The sequence below is a fragment of the Eriocheir sinensis genome, chromosome 62, assembly GCF_024679095.1.
Source record: "Eriocheir sinensis breed Jianghai 21 chromosome 62, ASM2467909v1, whole genome shotgun sequence".
In the NCBI taxonomy this organism is placed as follows: Eukaryota; Metazoa; Arthropoda; class Malacostraca; order Decapoda; family Varunidae; genus Eriocheir; species Eriocheir sinensis.
The window spans coordinates 4,668,394-4,689,957 of record NC_066570.1 but is presented as its reverse complement, the minus strand read 5'-3'; the positions used below and the strand labels follow the sequence as shown (position 1 = coordinate 4,689,957).

Sequence of the window (21,564 nt, the reverse complement as noted above, 5' to 3'; positions counted from 1 at the left end):
TTATGTATATATTTTTCAAGAAGGTTAAAAAACAACATGCATGGAAGGATAAATGTGTCATGAAGAAAAAGCAATTTTGTAAAAGTTGCTAATATGATCCAAGTTCAGTGACCTAATGCCTCCAAGGTTGATGATGCCTCTGTCTGGCGCCACATAGAGGTGCCGGCAGGGAAGAATGGACACAGCCTGGGCGAGGGGTGACGGTGTGGTACCCAGCAGTTCGTAGGTAGTAGCCTTAACAAGCCTGGTGTTGTGGCCTGCATATTGCGACGGGTCACCTCCACAGGGACGTCTCCCGGCGCAGCACTAGTCTGTGGCACCGTCGCGGCTGAGCGGGTGCCTGTGATGGGTTAACTTTAATCATAAAGTGCCCCGAGGGTGTTCATAAGCCTAACTTCTCGCCTCCCCCTGTGTGAGTGCCGTTATCCGCGGCTTCTAACCTTTCAAAGAGTTTTCGTTTCTCAAGGTCGGTTCAGGATCCTATTTCCTCTCTCTTATAGTGCCCCCAAGGATGTCTACAAGCCTGACAACACGCCGCCGCCTGTATGAGCGCCGTTACCCGATGCTTTTATCCGTTTAAGTTTTTCGCATTTCGGGGTCGGTTCAGGGGCCGCTGTAGCCTCGGGGGGAGAAGCGGCCAATCCAGCTTCAAAGACTAAATCGAGGAGGGTAATGCATCAGGCCTCGAGGGGCTACACGGCGGCGAGGGAATAAAGAATTAAAAGTGAATAATGAATGAAGCTCAGCGTGAAGAGGGATTTGCATGGAGATGGCGCTCTGAGGAAACCATTAAGCCCCAAGATGAAACGATAATACTGGAATAGACGCAGCGAAGGGTTTTGTTCCATCATACACCGAAGAAGAAACGCGATGGTGTAGAACAGGCTCTCCTGCAGCGGGTACGCCAGCACCATTATTATTATTATTATTATTATTATTATTATTAGTGCATAACAGATAAGGAGGAAAAGGTAGATGTGGAGGAAGAAGAAGAAGAGGAAGAAGATTTTTTGCCATCAGCCGATTGTGGCAATCAGGCCAGAAAGAAGGAGGAGGAGGAGGATAAGGAGAGGGAGGAGGAGGAGGAGGAGGATAAGGAGAGGGAGGAGGAGGAGGAGGAGGAAAAAGAGGATAAACTTGTAAACATGGACGAGCATGCAGCAGAAAGCTAGGGGAAGGACGAGAAGGAGGAGGAGGAGTGACAGTATTGGTACAGGGATGGGGTATTCGTATTCGGTATTCGTATTCGAACACATTCGAATACAGTATTTGGGTGTGTTCGTATTCGTATTCGAATACTTGGGGAAAGTATTCGTATTCTTCGAATAATATGCCGAATAATCTTGAATCCATCATCAGAAATGATAGTTATTGTTCCTTCCAAGTTACAAATCTTCGTTCCTGTTTGTCCGGCGTGTATGGTGCAGGTCAATTGCATTTCAACCTACTTGTGAGGCCTCTCTCGATCACTATATCCTTCCCCTACCGTTCACTCTTCCTTCCCTCATCCTCTAACGGTGTCGTGACTTGTATGAGACCCGTATACCGTCCCTCCCCTTCCCTCCCTCGCCGCTGCTAGCTAGCTGAATATACGAGACCGAGACGCGTATTCACCCTGGCCGCTGCTTACCAGTACCAGTATTCTCCCTCAGTCTGTCACTCAGTTAAGTTTTCGTTTTTGTTACTAATACACAGTAGTCATGTCTAGTGCTCCAGCCAAGCGGAAACGACAGCCGTACACGCAGAAATACACAGAAAAATGGGAAAGTGACCCGTTGTTTACAAGTTGGCTGACAAGAAGCGGCAAGGGGCCTATGTATTTCCTCTGTAAATTGTGTAATTCTGACGGAAAGGCGGGTAAATCAGAAATAGAAAAGCATGCTGCTGGGGCAGAACATAAGAAGATAGTTGAGAGTGCAAAGCATATAGTTAGTGTTCTTGATGTGCCTAGTGTTTGTAGGGAAAAGCTTGCATGCACTGCTGGAACTTATGACAGCTGACATCTACAACACTTCAGATCCACAGGAATAGCAGTCATTCTAGGTAGGTGACAATGAAGGCTAACTATGTTTGCAAGTAGCTACCCATCATATATATATATATATATATATATATATATATATATATATATATATATATATATATATATATATATATATATATATATATATATATATATATATATATATATATATATATATATATATATATATATATATAATATTACATGTATTATAGTGATATAGATATTTTGCTGTGTTTCTTTCAAGTACAGCTTAGAATATACTGAAAAATTTTGGAAACAAATATGTCTACGTGTGACAAACATGTACAGAATACTGGCATCAGTTATAAGTTCATGACGTCATTTTACTATTGAATAACTTTAGTACCATATTAGGCTCATTGCCGAGCATCCTGCATGAAAAAGTTATTTTAAACGAAAAGTATTCATGAATGCATTCACGAATACTCTCGTGTAGTTTTCGTATTTGTATTCGAATTATCAGTATTTCAGTTTCTTCGTATTTGTATTCGTATTCGCATAAATATGAAGTATTCGTATTCGTATTCGAATACACAGTTCTTGTGTTCACCGCATCCCTGTATTGGTATCGGTAGTAAAAAGGTTTTATTTGATAGCATTCAATGAATGAAAAGTATAAACTGTTAATTAGGGACTGCAAATAAACGACCTTGATCCACTAAATAATTTATTCGAAACATGCACGGGAAATCTTACATATATAAAGTGCATGATTACTTTGTCGGAAAATACGGTTACAGGTACACCACATCCTCGGCCCGTGCTCCGGTGAGAGAGAGAGAGAGAGAGAGATTAGTCACAAGAGAAAAAAAAATGATAAAGGGATCGTCTTGAAAACTGAGGCAAAACTTCGACAAACAGTAACTTCATTTTCACGTCATTCTCTTTTTGAACATTTTTGACATGATTTATCACTCACTCACTCACTCACTCACTCACTCAGACTTTCTCTTCGACCAATCACTCAATTTTTCAAAACTCATCTTAAAATTAATTGAGAAAAGCTTACAGATAACTTCATTCTCTCATCTTTCTCCTACATTATACATTTCTTGGCATTTGTTCCTTCACTCCTCCCTCACTCACTCACACACACATTCACTCACTCACGCTTTTCTCTTCAATCCACGTAACTCTTTTTCTCTCCACATTCCTTTTCGTATTTACATACTTCAAACACTCCCACACTTCATATCATTCCTCCAGTATTTATTCTCTCTCCTTCCTCTTCTCTCCTTCTCTTCCTTACACACACACACACACACACACACACACACACACACATATCCACTCACATCCACTTACTGATACTCTCTCTCTCTCTCTCTCTCTCTCTCTCTCTCTCTCTCTCTCTCTCTCATCCACCTGACCCGAGAGAGCCATTGTTAAGTTCGGTATCGGAAATAAATAACTCAATCCTCCTGGTATCGGTTCGGATCCCACAAATGGCCGACCCGATCCTCCTCTCCTCAGATTAATCCCCTGTTGAGCGCAGCAACGGTGGGATCATAAACCTGTGAATCCTTGAAACGCTGAGCCGCTACTGAACCACTCGCAGTCTCTCTCTCTCTCTCTCTCTCTCTCTCACCTAAGGGCGTCTTTTTTTCTCTATCCATTCACTGTTAAGTCACACGAATTTACATTTTGCACAATTTCTTTTTCTGCTTTATTTTTCAGTCAGTCAAATTGTTCTCTCTTTACCATTTTCTTATTTCTCATTATATTTCTTTCTGCCATCTCATTTTTTATTCTCAACTGTATCCTTTCTAATCCCTCGTCGCTTTTCGTTAATATCGTTTATCAATCATTATTATCTACATTTCTTTCCTTCGTTTTCTATGTATTTTCGACTATGGATTATTACATATCTACCTTGTATGTTTTGTTTTTTTTGTATGATAGTTCTGCTTCTTTATATCTTCATTCTGTCCTGTCAGACTTCCATCATTTCTGTTTGTTTTACTTTATCCCGGTCACCTCTTTTTTCACTGCGTCAAGTTTCATGTCTTTATCTTCATCACTGTTCTTGGTATGCACTGTCTGAGCTCAAGTACCCGTTATTCACTGTCTGGTAACTGGGCCTCATCTTCATTTTCCTTCCACTGTTATCACGTTCACTTTCATCAACTGTTTGCTCTCCGTTCAGTGTTTTTGGTTTGCAATTTACTGTTTTGATTTTCTGTTCTTCAATCACTGTTCTGTGTTCACTCCTTGTCCACTGTTCTTCGTTCATTGTTCTTTACTATTTCTTTCGCTGTTGTTCATTTGCCACCTCCATCAGTTCGTCCTACACCGTTTCCTTCACTTTTTTTTTACTTAACTAACTTATGCTCACTTGTTATCCACTGTTTTCTTCCTGTTCACTGTTTTATTCACCGTTTTCCATGTATCATCTATTTCAGTTTTTCATTCACTGCCTTTCCTTCCCTGTTCCTACTTTACTCTTCTATCTTCACTTCTTTCAGACTCTCTGTTCACTGCTCTCCACTCTTGTAACCCATCCATGGTTCTCCCTTACCTCCTTTCCTTATTATTAAACCTTCTATTCACTGCTCTTCCCTTGCTTTTTTCCTCTCTGTTCCTGCTTCACAACATCAGCTTAATATTTTTTGTAGGGGTCACACTTCTAATGAGGTTTTGCTTCATCATTCCACTCATGTTACGCATCCATGGTTCTCCCTTACCTCCTTTCCTTATTATTAAACCTACTTTCTGCTTTTCCATTGCTTCTTTCTTCTCTGTTCCTGCTTCACAACATCAGCTTAATATTTTTTGTAGGGGTAACACTTCTAATGAGTTTTTTGCTGCATCATTCCAACGATTAAATAAAGAAACATAATCACTGCAAATCCTATGTGTAAGCAACAAGAGAGGCAGTCTATTGCGTCACTAGTTGTCGTAAAAGTTGTTGTAATTGTGTTTCCTCTCCTAACTTTGCACACACTTTGATGTTAGCCTTTTTCTCTCTCCCTTTGGCCCTTTGAAGACAAGGTTGTGCGTCAAAATATTTTCGTGTAGTGTGTTTTAAATTACACACACACACACACACACACACACACACACACACACACACACACACACACACACACACACACACACACACACACACACACACACTCACCGTCCTGAATAACCTTACTGTTTTGATTCTCGTGTGAAGAAAAAAAGTAAGAGATTTTAAAATACTGTTTCAATTTACTTCTGTTTGTCTTGTCTGTGTTTTTTTTACTCCTTTCTTTCCTTTTAGTCTCTTTTCCTTTTCCTTAAGTTAACACGAGCCCAGTTGATCTTACGCTTATCATTCGACGAGCTCAGTGTATCAATCGTGTCCGTGTGTGTGTGTGTGTGTGTGTGTGTGTGTGTGTGTGTGTTTGACGAAGATATAATGAGAGGCATTTTTTTCCTCTTACGACAACAACACTCACTCCATTACTCTTCTCTTATCCCTCCATCCCTCCTCCTCCTCCTCCTCCACCTCCTCATTTCCCCTCCTCCGTTCTCTCACTCCCCCTCTCCCCCTCCCTTCCGTCCTCCTTCTTCACTCTCTTCTTATCTCCAAAAGCTTCTAAGAATGATAAACCTTTTGCATGACATTTTTCCAGCTTATTTTCCTTCCCTTCTTCATCTTATCTTTCTCCTTCGCTTCCATTCCTTTCCCTTCGCTTGCCATCCTTGCGCCATTATCCTTATCCTATCATTCTCTCTCTCTCTCTCTCTCTCTCTCTCTCTCTCTCTCTCTCTCTCTCTCTCTCTCTCTCTCTCTCTCTCTCTCTCTCTCTCTCTCTCTCTCTCTCTCTCTCTCTCTCTCTCTCTCTCGCAGCATCCTTTCATCTCCCTCCCATCCCCTCACACTTTGCGGTCACACTTCTTCGTTACTGAACAAATACTCTCCTCACTTTCATGTTTTCCTCCTCCTCCTCCTGCCAGCTTTTCCTGCCGTCTTTCACCTCCTTTTCCTCTTTCCTGTTCCCCCTCAACTTTCTCCTCCTCGACCTCCTCCTCTTTACTTTTTTCCTTTCTCCCTCCAATTCCTCCTCGTCCTTATCCTTCCTAATTGTCCTCCTTTTACTTTCTCCATCCATTCAGATTCTTCCTCCTCCTTCTTTTTCCTCATACTTCTCTTTATTCCTCCTCTCCTCATTCTCCACTTTTCTGTCCTCAATGCTCTTCCTTATCATCTTCCTCCTCCTCTTCTCTCACACCCTTATCGTTATTCTCCATTATCCTCCTCGTTCTTCTTCACTCCTCGTTGTTCTCCTCTTCCTCCTCCTCTTCCTCCTCCTTGTCTTCACGCCAGCACTTTCCTCCCACCCAGCATCTCCTTATCGTTCCTCATCTCCCTCCTTCTCCTCCTCCACACCCGCGCCTTCAGACGGGCACGGCCTCTCCCTGCTCCTGCCACCGCTCCTTGTCGTGCAGGGCGGTGGTGACGGCAGCGGGGGAGGCGGGCGTTGAGGTAGGGAAGAGTAGCGAGGTGCTGTCCGCCCCTCGCGCCGTGATGGTGGTCTGTAGCGGCTGTGCGGGGGACGAGCTTGGGCCTCTGCGGCGGCGGCGGAGGCGGTGAAGGTTTGTGCCCACGAGGAGCAGGATGATGGCCGCGTAGAAGACCACTATGACCTGTGTGGAGAGAGAAGTGCATATGAGGGCCAGATAATGGTAGACTACGCTAGGTTTGGTTATGTTGGGTGCTATGTGGGTTAACTTAGGCGAGGTTTGTGGTCGTGAGGTACAGGAGTGCAGGAGGAGTATAGGCGGCGAGTGAGTGACGCAACTCGCCCTCTATCACCATTAGTTAGTTAGGATAATAAGGTGCAAAGGGTGATGGGAGGGGAGGGTAAGGGTAGGCGTGAAGGGAAGGGCGTCAGGAGTACCTTCGCGCCCTAATTAGCGGAGCAACACCTGGCTGTGACGCGGAAATAATGAGCTAACTTCTTCCTCTTCTTCTTTTGGACAGACGAAGAGGAGTGGAGGCGATACTTTCAAGGCGTTCTTTTATCCTTATTAGCTTGATTTTCCTTCTACATCCTACGTCATATCTTCTTCCTTCTTCTCTTTTCTCCCTTCTACTCTTCAACTTCTTCCTCTTCTTCTTTTGGACAGACGAAGAGGAGTAGAGGCGCTACTTTCAAGGCGTTCTTTTATCCTTATTAGCTTGATTTTCCTTCTACATCCTACGTCATATCTTCTTCCTTCTTCTCTTCTCCTCTTCTCTTTTTCTCCCTATTCACTCTTCTATCTAGACATGTCCCTTCTAAGGCTCATTTTTCTTCTAGATTGTCTTATCATCCCATTCCCTGTTCTGTCTAATTATTTTTTTTCTTGCTTTTTTTTTTGTTCTCGTTTTTGTTCATGTTATTCTTGTTCTCATGTGCTTTCTTCTTCCCTTTTTCTCCTCCTCTTCCTCCTCCTCCGTCTCCTCTTCCTCCTCATCCACCTCTTCCTACTCCAAGAATTTTTAGTCGAAACAATTTTCTTCCTTGTTTTCATTGTCTTTCTTCTCTTCTACTACCAGCACCATCTCCTCCTCCTCCTCCTCCTCCTCCTCCTCCAGCAAGATTTTTCCCCGGGCCGTTTTGTTGCACGACACCTGAACACACCTGAACACTCCTAATTAGCGAGCTTGCCGTGCCGAGGAAGCGCTGGCGGCCACGCGTGACGCCGCCCCTCACCCCCCTGAGAGACCCGGCAGCTGGTGGTGGTGGAGGGAAGGAGGGAAGGGGTGAAGGGGGGGGGGGAGGGTTAGCGGGCCAATGCTGAAAAGTCCAGAATCTATCACTTCCTTTTGTTAGTCTTTATTTTCATTTTTTCAGTAACGTTACATATATTTTTTGCTTTTAATTTCCTACCATCTTGATCGCCCTTCCCATGTCCTCACTAACCGTTTCCCTATTGTCTCACCAACACCGGAGAGTAGTTCAGCATGCTCTCTAAAGACAGATCCTCTCTCTATCCACACCACACTACATTCACACAACATACACACCTTTTCCCAAAATTCAGCCACTCCTTTGACCTCTATTCAGAAGCAGTAAGTAGCGGGGTTTTTTTTTATGTATTTTTCTTTGCGCCCTTGAACTGTCTCCTTTGCTGTAAAAAAGAGAGTGCTGTGTGCCTCCCGCCGCCTTGTATTCTGTTATCGGTATGTGTAGTGTGTGTGTGTGTGTGTGTGTGTGTGTGTGTGTGTGTGTGTGTGTGTGTGTGGCGTCTTCTATTCAGTTGTCTGTTTGCGTATAGTACCGGCCATCCATTGACAACACTAACAACTCTGTGAGCCTACCGTCGTCCTGTATTCAGATTTCGGTTTACATAGGCGCGACGACCCATTCTGTAGTCTTTCGCGACCCACCCGTTTACCTACTTAGACGACCCGTGTCTCAAAGGTTCGTTACGTCCACTCACGGTGATGACGCTGGCGGAATGAAAAGTTAATACGAAGAAGGGAAGTCCATGACGTGAGATAAAAACGTAGGTAGGTAGATAGATAGTTAGATAGATAGATAGATACAGAGAGTGGGAGATATAATTTTCGTTTTTTCAAGAACAAGAACAGACGTGAAAATGAGGGAGTGAAGAGCGAAGGAATTCCAGCAGCTGGGAGAGGAAAACGAGGAGGAGGTAAAGGAAGAGGAAGGAGGAGGAGGAGGAGGAGGAGGAGGCGGCGGTAAAGTCGTTGGCTTCTTACTCTTAACAGCATTATACAGATTTTAATAAGAACAGAATGAAGTTTAAGACCAATTACTTGTTTAATGACCTCCTCCTCCTCCTCCTCCTCCTACTCCTCCTCCTCCTCCTCCAGCTGCTCTTCTTGCTATGTCTTCCCGCGCTCTTTCTAATTTTCTCCATTCTTCCTTTTTTTAGAAGAAGAGAAAAATTTAATGAGTGCACGGAGAGAGAGAGAGAGAGAGAGAGATTTCGTTGTGTGGGTAATTTGAGAAGTTTCGATGTTGTGCAGAAATGGAGGTACTGAAGGAGGAGGAGGAGGAGGAGGAGGAGGAGAAGGAGGAGGAGGAGAGAGAGAGAGAGAGAGAGAGAGAGAGAGAGAGAGACGCTTTTAAGTTCTTCACCAAATTAAGATTGAAAGGATTTGCAAAGCGTTTTCTTCCTTGTCAGACAACAGGCATTTCTTTTTTTTTTCTTTTTTTTCATTGATAAAGTATTGTTGGTATTGAGTTTTGTTTTCGGCACGCTATTGTTTAAGTATTGTGTAAAGTAATCTTCGTATTGTAAGTTTAATTTTTATTTTATTTTTATTGAAACTATCTTTTTTATTTATTTATCTCCTTAAACATGAAAAATGGTGGCTTACAACATTAAGAACCTAAGCTCCGGAACAATACAAGGAAAATTTAATACAGGAAGGAAAGGAGGAGGAGGAGGAGAAGAAGTAGGAGGAGGTGGAGGAAAAAGGAAGAAAAGAAGGAGGGGGATATTATAAGTAGCAAAGAAAATGAATATGAAATAGGAACAGAAAAAAAAAAATTATGTAGGAGGAGGAGGAGGAGGAGGAGAAGGCGGAGGAGAAGAAGTAGGAGGAGGTGGAGGAAAAAGGAAGAAAAGGAGGAGGGGTATATGATAAGTCGTGCAAAGGCGATAAAGAGCAAAGAAAATGAATATGAAATAGGAGCAGAAAAAAATATTGTATGTAGGAGGAGGAGGAAGAGGAGGATAAGAAGGAGGAGTTACTCTTTACTCTTATTTCATTATTTTTTACATTTTTTTAAGTGACAGTTCCTTCTTCAGGTATTTTACTAGTATTATTTTTATATCGTTCTTTTTTTTCCTTATTCGCTACTTTAGTTTATTCTGAATTTATATTTTTTTTCCATCGTGTTTATTTATTTCTCCCCGTTCGTCTTCAGTTATTTTTTTTTTTTGGGTACCATTTTTCTTCTGTTCATAGCGCATTTTCTAACATTATTTTCTTTTTTTTTCAGTTATTTCTTTTATTTTCTGGATACGCATTTATTTTTTATCATATCCCTTTTTTTCCCTTCCTTTCGTAGTTCTTCTGTTTACTCGCCGAATCTTTCTAATTATTTTTTGTTTTCTAGATATCTATTTGCTCATTATCTCCTTTTTTTTTTCAGTGTTGTTTTGCTTATCATTTGCTCTTCATTTATATTCATCGTGTTAAAACGTCATAATAATCCTGTACAAACATCCTTCACTGATCTTGTATTTATTTGTAATTCTTCTTCCTTTCCTTCTTTCTTTCTTTCCGCTCAGTTCTTTTCACATTCCCTGCTTTTCATTCTCTCCCCACTTTGCCATATTTTTCCTGGTTAGTTTTTTGTATAATTTGATAACACACACACACACACACACACACACACACACACACACACACACACACACACACACACACACACACACACACACACCTTTTTCTACTTTTCTTTCTGAACTCGTCTAAATTTTCAGCGCTGTCTACCTTTCTGGCAAATCCTCATCCTCCTGTCAGCTATAATCCTCTTCTCTTCCCTCCTTTCCTCCATTCCTCATCCCTTCCTCCTTTTTCTCTTCCTTTTTCTCTTTTCCATATTTCTGTAACCTCTCTGACCTTTTTCTTCTTCTCTCCCACCGTTTCCTTTCCTCCCCTCTACTTCCATCTCTACCTCCACCGCCTCTTGCATCCCTCTCTCCTTCCTCCAAATCCTCTTACTCGTCCTTTTGTTTTTCTCCAATAATCCTGTGACTAAAACCTTCCTTATTCCTTGGCCCTTCTCCGTCCCTCCACCTTCTGTTTCTCTTCTTTCTCATTCCTCAGCTCTTCTCTTTCTTCCGTCTCCTGTTTATCCGTTTTCTTTTGTTTTCTCATTCCCCAGCTCTTCCCTTCCATCTCCTATTTCTCCTCTCTCTTGTTTATCATTCCCCAGCTCTTCCCTCCCATCTGTTTCTCGTTCTCCCCTTTCCTTTCGATCTACCCTTCGCCACCTCCCCTATAGCGCCGCCCTTCTACTCAACTTCATCCAGACTCACTCACGACCCCCAAGCATTTCTCGCCCCCTCCATCTCCCCCCCCCACTCCGTACCTCCCAGACCCAACCCTCTACACCCCTACTAACGAAGACCCATCATCATCTTACCCCATTTCTCACCCGTATCAGCGAGACACCCATTCATATACCTCACGGAACCCCATCCCATTCCTTTCCTTACCTTAACACCTCGCTTACCCTAGTCTTCCCTTCTTATCCCTATTCCACACCCTTTCCCACGCCTTTCCTGAACCTTCCTTGTCCTGTACATCTCCTCCAGACTCACCCTGTATATTTCCCGTAACCCCGGATGACTCCCTTTCCTAACCTTCCCTTCTCTTTCCACCCTAATACCTAAAACACCCAATCCATTCATCCTAGCTCAGTTCAACACCTTCCCCTTGCCCTCTCCATCCGCCATGTCTCCTGGTGTCTGTTCTTCCTCTGTATAATTAAAACCTAACGCCTCACCCCATCTCTTCCTCGCCCCGTTTGTCTCCCCCTCCCCACCCCGTTCCGCCCCACCCTTTCCCCGCCCTGTCTCTCCCTCCCCCTCCCACCTCGCCTCGCCCCGCCCCCACCACTCACCGCGACGTAAATGGCAGCATCCGTAGCAATCTCCGGCGGCAGGGTGGGCCGGTAGGAGGCGCCCCGCAGGCTGGACACCATCTTCCTCATGGCCGCTTCCTGGAGGAGGGGCGACACCTCGGCCTCTCCTCCGCCCCCTCCTCCTCCTCCTCTCAATCCTCTTCCGCCGCCTCCACCCCCTCCTCCTCCTCCTCCGCCCTGCTCCGTCACGTCAACACACCTGCGGAAGGAAAGGTTGATTGTTTAGTGTATCTGTGGAGTGACTTTCGATGGCTTACATTAGCGGGGAAAGTGTAAAATAGATGAGTTAGTTAATGATGGATTTCATAGACGATATACCTGTGTGATGGTCGACAGGTGTAGTTGCTTATGAGATACCTGTTGGAATCTAATCTATACTGGTGATTGATATGTAAGGAGAGACGAAGTAAATACAGCAACACATTTTATATTCGGTTTTCCTGGGTGATCGTCGAGTGCTTTTAAGTGTTAAGCAATAGTCATAAAATGGGTGATGCATTTTTATTATGTGCGGTTATCAAACGAAGACTTTCATCACTGTTACGAGAATATAGTTTGCTGGTATGTAAGCTTCCTCCTTCATTCTCCTGCCTTCCATACTGTCATCGAATCGTAAGAGATGCTATGGGGGGCTTTCTTTGGGTTTTTTAATTGGGTAATGCATTTTTATTATGTGCGGTCATTAAACGAAGACTTGCATCACTGTTACGAGAATAGTTTGCTGGTATATTAGCTTGTCCTTCCTTATCCTGCCTTCCATACTGTCATCGAATCGTAAGAGATGCTGTGGCGGGCTTTCTTTGGGACTGATACAAGGAACACTAGAAAAGACCGAGGTATTCAAACATCAGGAAATGAAAAATAAACAACAAATCATGAAGCTGCGAAACAAATATATGCTTGCGTTATCTTTCCTAAATATATCTAAGCTCCGGGAAAATGGAATACAAGGATAATTAGACTCAGCTTCACTATGTTTATTGCGGTATCACAATCTCCTTCATCTCTCTCTCTCTCTCTCTCTCTCTCTCTCTCTCTCTCTCTCTCTCTCTCTCTCTCTCTCTCTCTCTCTCTCTCTCTCTCTCTCTCTCTCTCTCTCTCTCTCTCTCGCTCTCGCTCCCTCCCTCCCTCGTCGTAATATATATGCAATGGGATGGAAATTCTCGTCGGGGCATTACAGGAGCAAGGAAAGGCTATTTAGATCTCCTCCATCAACTCAGATCCTCCTCCGCCTCCTCCTCTTCCTCCTCCTGTTCTGTTTCCTTCTTCATTCTCTTTCTCCTCCTCTTCCATCCTCTCCTCCGTCTTCTCTCCCTCCTTATCATCCTCGTTCTTATCCGCTTTCTCCTGTTTCTTCCCCTCCTCGTCCTCCTTCGTCTCCATCTTCATCTCCATCTCCTTCGTCTCTTGCTTCTTATCCTCCTCCTCCTCCTCCTCCTCCGACTCCATCTCCATCTCTTCTTTTCTTCTTTTCTTCCAGTTCATCACATCAGACGACTTTTCTTCCTCCTCCTCTCCTCTCCTCCTCCTACGCGTCCTTCCCTTTCTTCTTCCTCTTCCTCTTTTTGCTGAATTTCCTATTAGTCTTCCCCGTTCTCCTCCTCGTCTTCCTCCCCCTCTTCTTTATTCTGCTTCTCTGATTTTTTCCAACTTTCCCTCTCTCCATTTTTCCTTAGTTTCCTTCACCTCGCAAATTATTCATTCTCATCTTTTCCTTCCTCTTCCTCGGCTTTCATTTTTCTTGGCTTCTTTCTTTCCTTTTTCCCCTCCTCCTCCTCCTTCTCTTCCTCTTCCGCGTTTTCGTCCTTGGCATTGTTCCTCTTCCTCCCCCTCCTCCTCCTCCTCCTCCTCTTGAACCTCGGCCATAAATGCATTCACGTTAAGTAAGACAAACTTTTTCTTCCTTCCTTCTGGTTAAGTTTTTTTTCTTTTGCGGTAAAGTTCGTGATCGTCTTTTGCGGCCTTGACTTTCCTCCCTAACAGAATACTCCGACCGAGGCCGCAAAAAGTTGGTATGTTTTTTGCCCTTTCATTTATCTTACGTTTCGAAGGGACAGGACAAGACGAGTAGCGGTGAAATGGTATATAGGAGACACAAAAAAATTGGACGCCTAGTTTATTTAATTTAACTTGCACTTCGAAGGAGGCAAGGACGGTATCTCTTTTTCCTACTCTTCATTTTTCGTGTCCTCCGGTTTTTCTCCGCTTCTTCGTCATTCTCCTCCTCCTCCTCCTCCTTATTTTCATTCCTCCCCCTTCTTCTCTTTCTCCTGTTCCTTCTTTGTTTCCGATTGTTTTCCTTCTCTTCCTCTTTTGTCATTTCTTTTTCTTTCTCTTCATTCTTCGTCATTCTCCTTCGTCTCCTCATTTTCATTCTCCTCCGTCTTGTTCTCTTTCTCCTGTTCCTTCTTTGTTTCCGTCTCTTTTCCTTCTCTTCCTCATTTGTCGTCATTTCTTTTTCTATCTGTTCATTCTTCGTCTTCTCCGTTCAGTAGTAGCGGTGACATTGCTTATGGGAAATGAAGGTTCAGGCCTCCTAGGTTTTTTTTTTTTCATCCTGTAAAAACGTTGAAGCAAATTGGAAAGGGAGAACGTTTTTTCTTTCTTCGTTTTCTAAGATGGTAGTAACGGTGAAATCGCTTATGAAAATTGAAGATAGAGGCCTCCCACTCTTTTTTTTTTTTCATCCTGTAAAAACGTTGAAGCAAATTGGAACGGGAGAACGTTTTTTCTTTCTGCGTTTCTAAGATGGTAAGGCGAGCACCAAAAAAGAATATAGAAGTGAGATAGAGTGAATGTTTCTAGCTCCCTTTTCTGTACCCGGAGAAAAAAAATAGGAAAACGCAAAAAAACAATAGCAAATATCTGCCTTTCATCTGTGCTTTCGATTTCAATGGGAAGAAACCTAGAAATACAAAATGAGGTGCGTATAGAGAAGAAGAATTTTTAGTTAGTTTAGTGAGTTAAGTTCCACCCGATATTAAGAACATGAGAACGTAAGGAGTCTGCAAGCGGCCGGTTGACTTCTCTTTTGACCACCCATCTATACTTTTTTTTCATAAGGGCAGTGATTAGCGTTTTTTCTCAGTTATTTTTTTGCCCTTGAGCTGCTTCCTTCACTGTCAACCCAATGACTGCGGATTTCCCACAAGCATACATCATCAAGCTACAGGAATGGGGCAATAAGTGGTTGCTACAATTCTATGAAGAAAAATGTAAAGTCCTGCACCTTGGGAGTGGATATCCAGCACACCAATGCCACATGGGAAACACTCCACTATCCACCACAAAGGCAGAGAAGGACCTGGGAGTATATGTTATCAGGCTACCAGTGAAGGCGAAATACGTGCCAATCGCAGCGGACTGGTTAAAAAGTTAGGTCTAAGCTAGGAAAGAATAACAGCGCATATAGTTTAAGAAATAATTTTATACCTCATGAAAAAAAAAAACCGGAAAACATGTATAGATTGTTAATATTTTCGCAATCCATCTCAACTCCAAGGAAATCAATACAAATGAAAGGAATGAAAATAGGAGTAAAATCCATCTCGAGGAATCTATTTTAGGGTCAAACGAAGACAGGATGCGTCTGGGCCGTGAGTCATGTCGTCTGTGTGATTATGGCTCGGCGTCTCTAATGATGTTTGTCGAGCTATTTTTAACTGCGTCATTATTTTTAAGTGGCGGCTCCTCGACTCCTTCCGCGCCGGGCTGTGAAGATTGGGGCCGTGAGGGAAGGATGTGCAATTATTGTGCATGGGTGAGGGAGAGGGGAGGGGGGAGGGAGGATGAGGAGGGCGCGGGTGTGTGCGAGGGGAGACTGTGTGTGTGTGTGTGTGTGTGTGTGTGTGTGTGTGTGTGTGTGTGTGTGTGTGTGTGTGTGTGTGTGCAATACCCTTTATTGTCTTTGTTTCTCGCTTAGTACAAAGGTAATTGGATTGGAAGGTAATAACACACACACACACACACACACACACACACACACACACATGCACATTGTTTACTGCAATGACTACAACCATCACTACCACCACCACCACCACCATCACCACCTGGCTAACGTTTTTCCGTGACTTGGTGTCGATGAAAAGGATAAAAACAGGGAAGGTAAACCCACTAAGTGATATATTAGTGTGGAGAAAAAGAGCAAGACGATAGAGGAGGAGGAAAGTCCAAAAAGGAGTGGAGGAAGGGAGGAGATTGAAGGACAGTAGGAAGGGGAAGAAATGGAGAGAAGTTGATGAAAAGGGAGGAAGGACGAATGGAGACTGAAGGAGGGAAGTGAGAAAAAGGAGGAAAAGGAGTGATGAGCAGTGAAAAGGAAAACAAAAGGGGAAAAGGAGTGAAAAAAGTGATATGATGAGTCGTAAAAGGTGGGGGAAAAAGGAAAAGGATTGAGAGAAGTGGTCAGGCTGATGATGGATATAGGTGATTAGGTGAGCACGTGAACGGTGACTCAAATGATGGTGATGGGCTTAGCGATGTGACCTTACGATAGTTATTGTGAGTAGGAGTGGTGATGATGTTACGAATTGAGATCACAGAGTTTCAGTGATGTTGGATGTGGTGATGGTATAGCATTTTTTTTTTACAACAAAGGAGACAGCTCAAGGGCACAAAAAAGGAAACAATAAAGATAGTGATGAATGGTGATAAGGGTGAGTTTGATGATGTTATAGAATGTGAAATTAGAGAGATGAAGATGATTGTTTAGTAAGTTTGATGATAACGAGGCGTGGTGATGAGGTTAAAGAACTGGTATTGTGAGAGGATAAAAAATAAATAAAAAAAAGACTTATAAACTGAACGGATGAAGAGCAAACAGATGTGGTGTTGAAAGAAGGTGACAGTAAGGGATGGTGGTGGTGGTGGTGGTGATGGTGGTGGTGATGGTGAGGCAGGCATTGCGGGCGACAGTGATGGCAATGGCTCAATTTAGGCGCTGAAGCAGAACAGTTAGTACAGAGCGGTGTGTGTTATGCTCTTTCATGGCCCTGTGTGTGTGTGTGTGTGTGTGTGTGTGTGTGTGTTTGTCGTCTTCCTGCTTCTCTGTCTGTCTGTCTATCTCCCTGTCTGTCTGTCTATCTCTCTGTCTGTGTCTATCTCTGTCTGTCTGTCTATTTGGGGACGCAACACGAAATTACGAACGTGCTCATTGAAAAACAGAGTGCAAATATCCTGCTTTGCGAATTAAATGACCCTGAGAGAGAGAGAGAGAGAGAGAGAGAGAGAGAGAGAGAGAGAGAGAGAGAGAGAGAGAGAGAGAGAGAGAGAGAGAGAGAGAGAGAGAGAGAGAGCAATAGTCTTAAAACGTTGCCAATAATAGTGAAGTGATATATTTAAGACAAACAGGAATATAGTCTTGGTATCGTTTACAATATTCTCGCCTTTCCATTATTTATTTATTCACGTATTAATCCTGCAGTAAAAGAGACGGGCGACGAATTTGCATCTTTTTTCTTCACTCGCTTTACTCACACACTCACGCACTCACCCACTCACTCACTCGCAATTTATTTATCCATTCATTCATTTAACCACGCTCTCACTTACTCAGTTTCTCACTCACTCACTCATTCAATCATCTATACTACTACTACTACTACTACTACTACTACTACTACTACCACTACAACAACTACTTCCACTACCACCACCACCACCATTACTACCACCACCACTACCATTAATACTGAAATCACATTGAAGCTGAAGAGGAATAGCTTCAGGATAAAAAAAAGAACAGGTTGACTCTCCAGGCAGGAACGTGTAATTATGATGAGTGACAGCGTGTTCCGGGCAGGGGAGGAGAGGAACACTATTTTTTTCTGGCCGTAAATGGGATTAGAACAACTCGACAACTTGGCTTCAGGAATTACTGCACCCTTGGCCTTTCCATGCGCCTTTCCAGCAAGTGATTGTGTATATTAGTTGCTCCCCACTCCTGATCTCTCTCGCTCGCTCGCCACACGCCACGCACGCTACACTCGGGGGCTCTCCTTTACGGTATGAGTTCTTGTTTACGACCTGACGTGTGCGTGTGAGTGTGTGTGAGTGGGATAAAATGTTAGCACCGGGGTGACGTGGTGGTTGTGGTGGTGGTGATAGTGGTGATGATATTGATGGTGTTTTTATGTATTGGCAAGGTTGGAGGAGAGAAAGACAGATAAAAAAAAGATATGAAGAGAGACTGAGGCAGAGACAGACAGACAGAGAGGGAGAAAAAACAAGAGAAACAAAGCGAAAACGAAAGAGAGAAAGAACAGACAGACACAGAGAGAGAGAGAGATGATGCATATACCTAGTGATGGGGGATGACTAAGGTACACATGATTATGACTGGTGACATTGGGGTTAAAAAAGGAGGTGTTGTTGAAGGTGGCTGGTCATAACTGGCGTGAAGAGGAAGGTACTAGTGATGTTGACTGGTGATGACTAGTAGTGTGACAACGGAGGTGATGACTGGTGATGCATGTTTTTTTACTTTTTATTTTTACAGCAGATGAGTCAGTTCAAGGGCATAAAAAAAAGGAAACATGAAAAAAAGCCCGCTACTCACTGCTCCTGCTCCACTCACTCCTGCATGTGGTGAGGGAGGCAACTGGTTCTGCCGAGGTGTAGGAATTGCGGGTTCTAGGTGAAGTCTTGGCCAGGAAAGATGGATTGGGCTGGCGGGTTGACAAAGGTGGCTGTTGTTAGTGTCGTTAGGTTAACAAAGGAGATACTATAGCGTCTGGTGGTGGTGGTAGTGGGGGTGATTAACGTTGGTGTGTATTGAACGAATGACAGGAAGATACAGCAACTCGTGATAACTGATGTGATGAAGATGTTTGTTGGTGGTAGAAATGACGGAGTAGAAGAGGGAATATAAGTGAATTAGAGGGAATAAGGTAGGGATTAATAAGAAGCGTGAGAGTTGCGGATTGGCTTCTGGACAGGTGTGTGAGGTAATATTGGTGGTAGTTATGGTGATGGTGAAGCAAGTGATAATGGTTGAATGGTTGACTGGTGATGTAAGTTGATCGTTGTACCAGATTTTTGTGACTTAAAGAAGAAAGAAGAGGAGATCACAAGAAAAAGAGGAGGAAATTAGTTGATTATAAGCTTAAAGAGTGAGGACGGGAAATACACGTAAGAGTAAACAGAGGAAGAACGGTAAAGAAAGAACGAATGGGACAAGGGAAGGAAGAGGTGACAAGATAATTAATGACAGCAAGGTAAGGAGGAATCGTCTGTCACTACCCTTCTCTGTCCTTCCCTCGACACCCGCCCATCTCTACCACTTCTTCCCTGCCCTTATCTTTACCCCACCATCCTTACCCATTCCCGTTACTCTCACCGTCACCCCTATCATCTATCATCAATGTTCCACCACCATTACTCTTCGCATCAATCCATACCCTGTCATCACCATTACCCCTTCCCATCCCTTTTCATTGTCTATCCACCATCACCCTTTTCTATTTCCCCCTTCCCTTTAGTTCTCCCGTCCCATCACCATCCCTTTCACCCTTCTCTGTCTTTCCCATGACCCCCATCAACCACCATCACTCCTTCCTCCACGCTGTACCACAAACATCACCCCTTCCCTTCTCGTCCCTCCTCTTTGCACCCTCGCACTCACCCTCTGCTGGAGCACAAGCGAAGGACCCGGCGTGCCCTGAGGTGAGCAGCCGTTACCCGCATCACCGCTCCTGCAGGCGTAGACGAAGAGTCTCAGGAAGGGCACAGACACAGAGACGGCGAGATGGAGCAGGGGTTTAGGGATGAGAGGAGTCATATGTGGAGTTAGATGGAAAAGGAATGAAATGAGAGTAGAGTGCAGTAATTGATGAAGCAGGGATGTAAGGTGGACAGGAGTTGTGTGTGGAGGAAGATGGAAGAGGAATATATACAAGTAATGCACAGCCAGCAATGTTTTTTACTCTTTTAGACATTTCAGAAGCATAATACAGATTACAGACGAATTTAGATTAACTATGGCGATAAGTTAAAGGCTAGTTCATAAGTAAGGAAGGGAGTTAGTCATTCTGTCAGTTATTCATTCATTCATTCATTCATTCAGTCAGTCAGTCAGTCAGCAAGCAACAAGCCATCCAGTAAGAGTTGGTTGCAGCCTACACAGTATCCGCAGCTCCCCTCTCACCCCATCTCCTCGCTGCCGATGACACCAAGCCCTTGGAGGGAGAACAAAGGCCCCCCCTCCCACACACACACACACACACACTCCTACCTCCCCCCCGCCACACACACACACACACACACACACGAGAGGTACAGAAAAGACATATTGAAAAAGAGGATTCACATATATAAAAAAAAAAGAATAGGAAAAATAGAACGGCCAAAAATGGAACACACACACACACACACACACACACACACACACACACACACACACACACACACACACACACACACACACACACACACACACACACACACACACACACACACACACACACACACACACACACACACACACTCGGGAGCTGTCCAGTGTTATATTAGAGCATTTTAAAGCGTTACTGATAATCGCATTACAGGAAATCAAAGGCAAAATGTTCCCGCTTCTTTGGTACTGAATGTCAGAGTCGCGGCGAAATGGTGTGGTAGTGACTGATGGCGATGGTGATTAACTATTTTTTCTATTTTTATTTTTGCATTTTTATCGGAGGCGCTAAAACGAGATTAATTAGCGACTTTTTTTTTTTTTTTACAAGAAAGGAGTCAGCTCAAGGGCACAAAAAAGGAAGCAATAATAAAAAAAAGCCCGCTACTCGCTGCTCCTAAAAAAAAGAATCAAAAGAGGTGGCCGAAAGAGAGGTCAATTTCGGGAGGGCTATTGATGATGATGATTATATTTCTATTGTTTCTCGTTGTTTTAAGTTCTCGGTGGTGAAAGTCATTACAAAACAGCTAAAAAGAGGCACAGAAGGAATTAATATCAAAAGGAAGTGTATTTTTTTTAGTTTTTCTTCACTTTGACAGGATATAAATTTTAAAGCTTGCCCTTATTTTCCAGGGTAACAATCTCCCTTCAATGCCCGTACTATATAAACAGAAAACTGCGTACAAATTGGCGGCCATACCCAGCCCTACACAGTCCTTACTTAGACCATATTTTAACTTCACCTAAGCTCAGTTTGTGTCATCTCCCCTTTGATGCCCGTACTAACCAGATAACAGCGTACAAATTGGTGCCCATACCCAACCCTACACGCACCTTACTTAGACAATATTTTAATTTCATCTAAGCTCAATTTCCCTTATCTTATCTCCCCTTTGATGCCCGTACTAACCAGATAACTGCGTATAGATTGGCGGGCATACCCAACCGTACAAGCACCCTACTTAGACTATAATCATTGGCTCAGTTTTTCAAAGCAACTTATCTCCCTCCTGATGTCCGAACTAATCAGAAAATTGCATATAGATTAGCGAACATAGCAACTCTACACGCACGCATATGTTTGTCCTTGGGGGTATTTATTTATTAATTTATTTATTTACAGAAAAGGAGACAGTTCAAGGGCGTGAAAAAAAAAGAAAACAATAATGAAAAAAAAAAGCCCGCTACTTACTGCTCCCAATGCTCCCATGCGGGTGTATATTGTGTGTTTGTATATTCATGGGTGTTCCCCCGGCACGCCACTCCGCCAGCCGCCACAAACAAGCTTAGCGTAACCCCCCCCCCCCCGCTATAATCCTGGCCGGGCCGCTTGTTATTGAAGTATTCCGTGTTCATTTCGCTGCCTCCTCTGTGTTCCTGTAGTATAAGTTTCCGTGGTGGGATTTCAGTGGCGTTTTTGGCGTTGAATCTTTGGTATAATATAATATAGAGTTACAAGTGTTCCTTTCGCTGCCTCCTTTGTTGTCTTGCAGTATTCAGTCACGTGGTAGGATTCCAGTGGCGTTTTGGGCGTTGAA

The 21,564-nt window shown here is 43.5% G+C and overlaps 1 protein-coding gene and 1 long non-coding RNA gene across 2 annotated transcripts; one reads left to right on the top strand and one right to left on the bottom strand.

The window, feature by feature from the left end:
* Nucleotides 1-2,706: 2,706 nt before the first annotated feature.
* Nucleotides 2,707-5,167, top strand: LOC126986646 (uncharacterized). The gene is made up of 2 exons (XR_007739854.1): nt 2,707-4,681; nt 4,845-5,167. It is a non-coding gene; the product is annotated as an uncharacterized LOC126986646 (long non-coding RNA).
* Nucleotides 5,087-19,344, bottom strand: LOC126986644 (putative uncharacterized protein DDB_G0287183). Its single transcript, XM_050842922.1, has 3 exons — nt 19,259-19,344; nt 11,614-11,833; nt 5,087-6,664 (listed from the first exon to the last, which is right to left on the bottom strand). Exons 1-3 carry the CDS (start codon nt 19,318-19,320, stop codon nt 6,416-6,418), a joined length of 531 nt encoding a protein of 176 aa, XP_050698879.1. The 5' UTR covers nt 19,321-19,344; the 3' UTR covers nt 5,087-6,415.
* Between the last annotated feature and the right edge of the window lie 2,220 nt (nt 19,345-21,564).

Excerpts from the sequence above, each read along its gene's own strand:
- LOC126986644 (XM_050842922.1), bottom strand. The coding sequence starts at position 19,320 with ATGCGGGTAACGGCTGCTCACCTCAGGGCACGCCGGGTCCTTCGCTTG. Across the intron at positions 11,834-19,258 it reads CGCTTGTGCTCCAGCAGAGG|GTGTGTTGACGTGACGGAGC; the intron begins GTGAGTGCGAGG and ends TTCCTTCCGCAG. Across the intron at positions 6,665-11,613 it reads ATGCTGCCATTTACGTCGCG|GTCATAGTGGTCTTCTACGC; the intron begins GTGAGTGGTGGG and ends CTCTCCACACAG.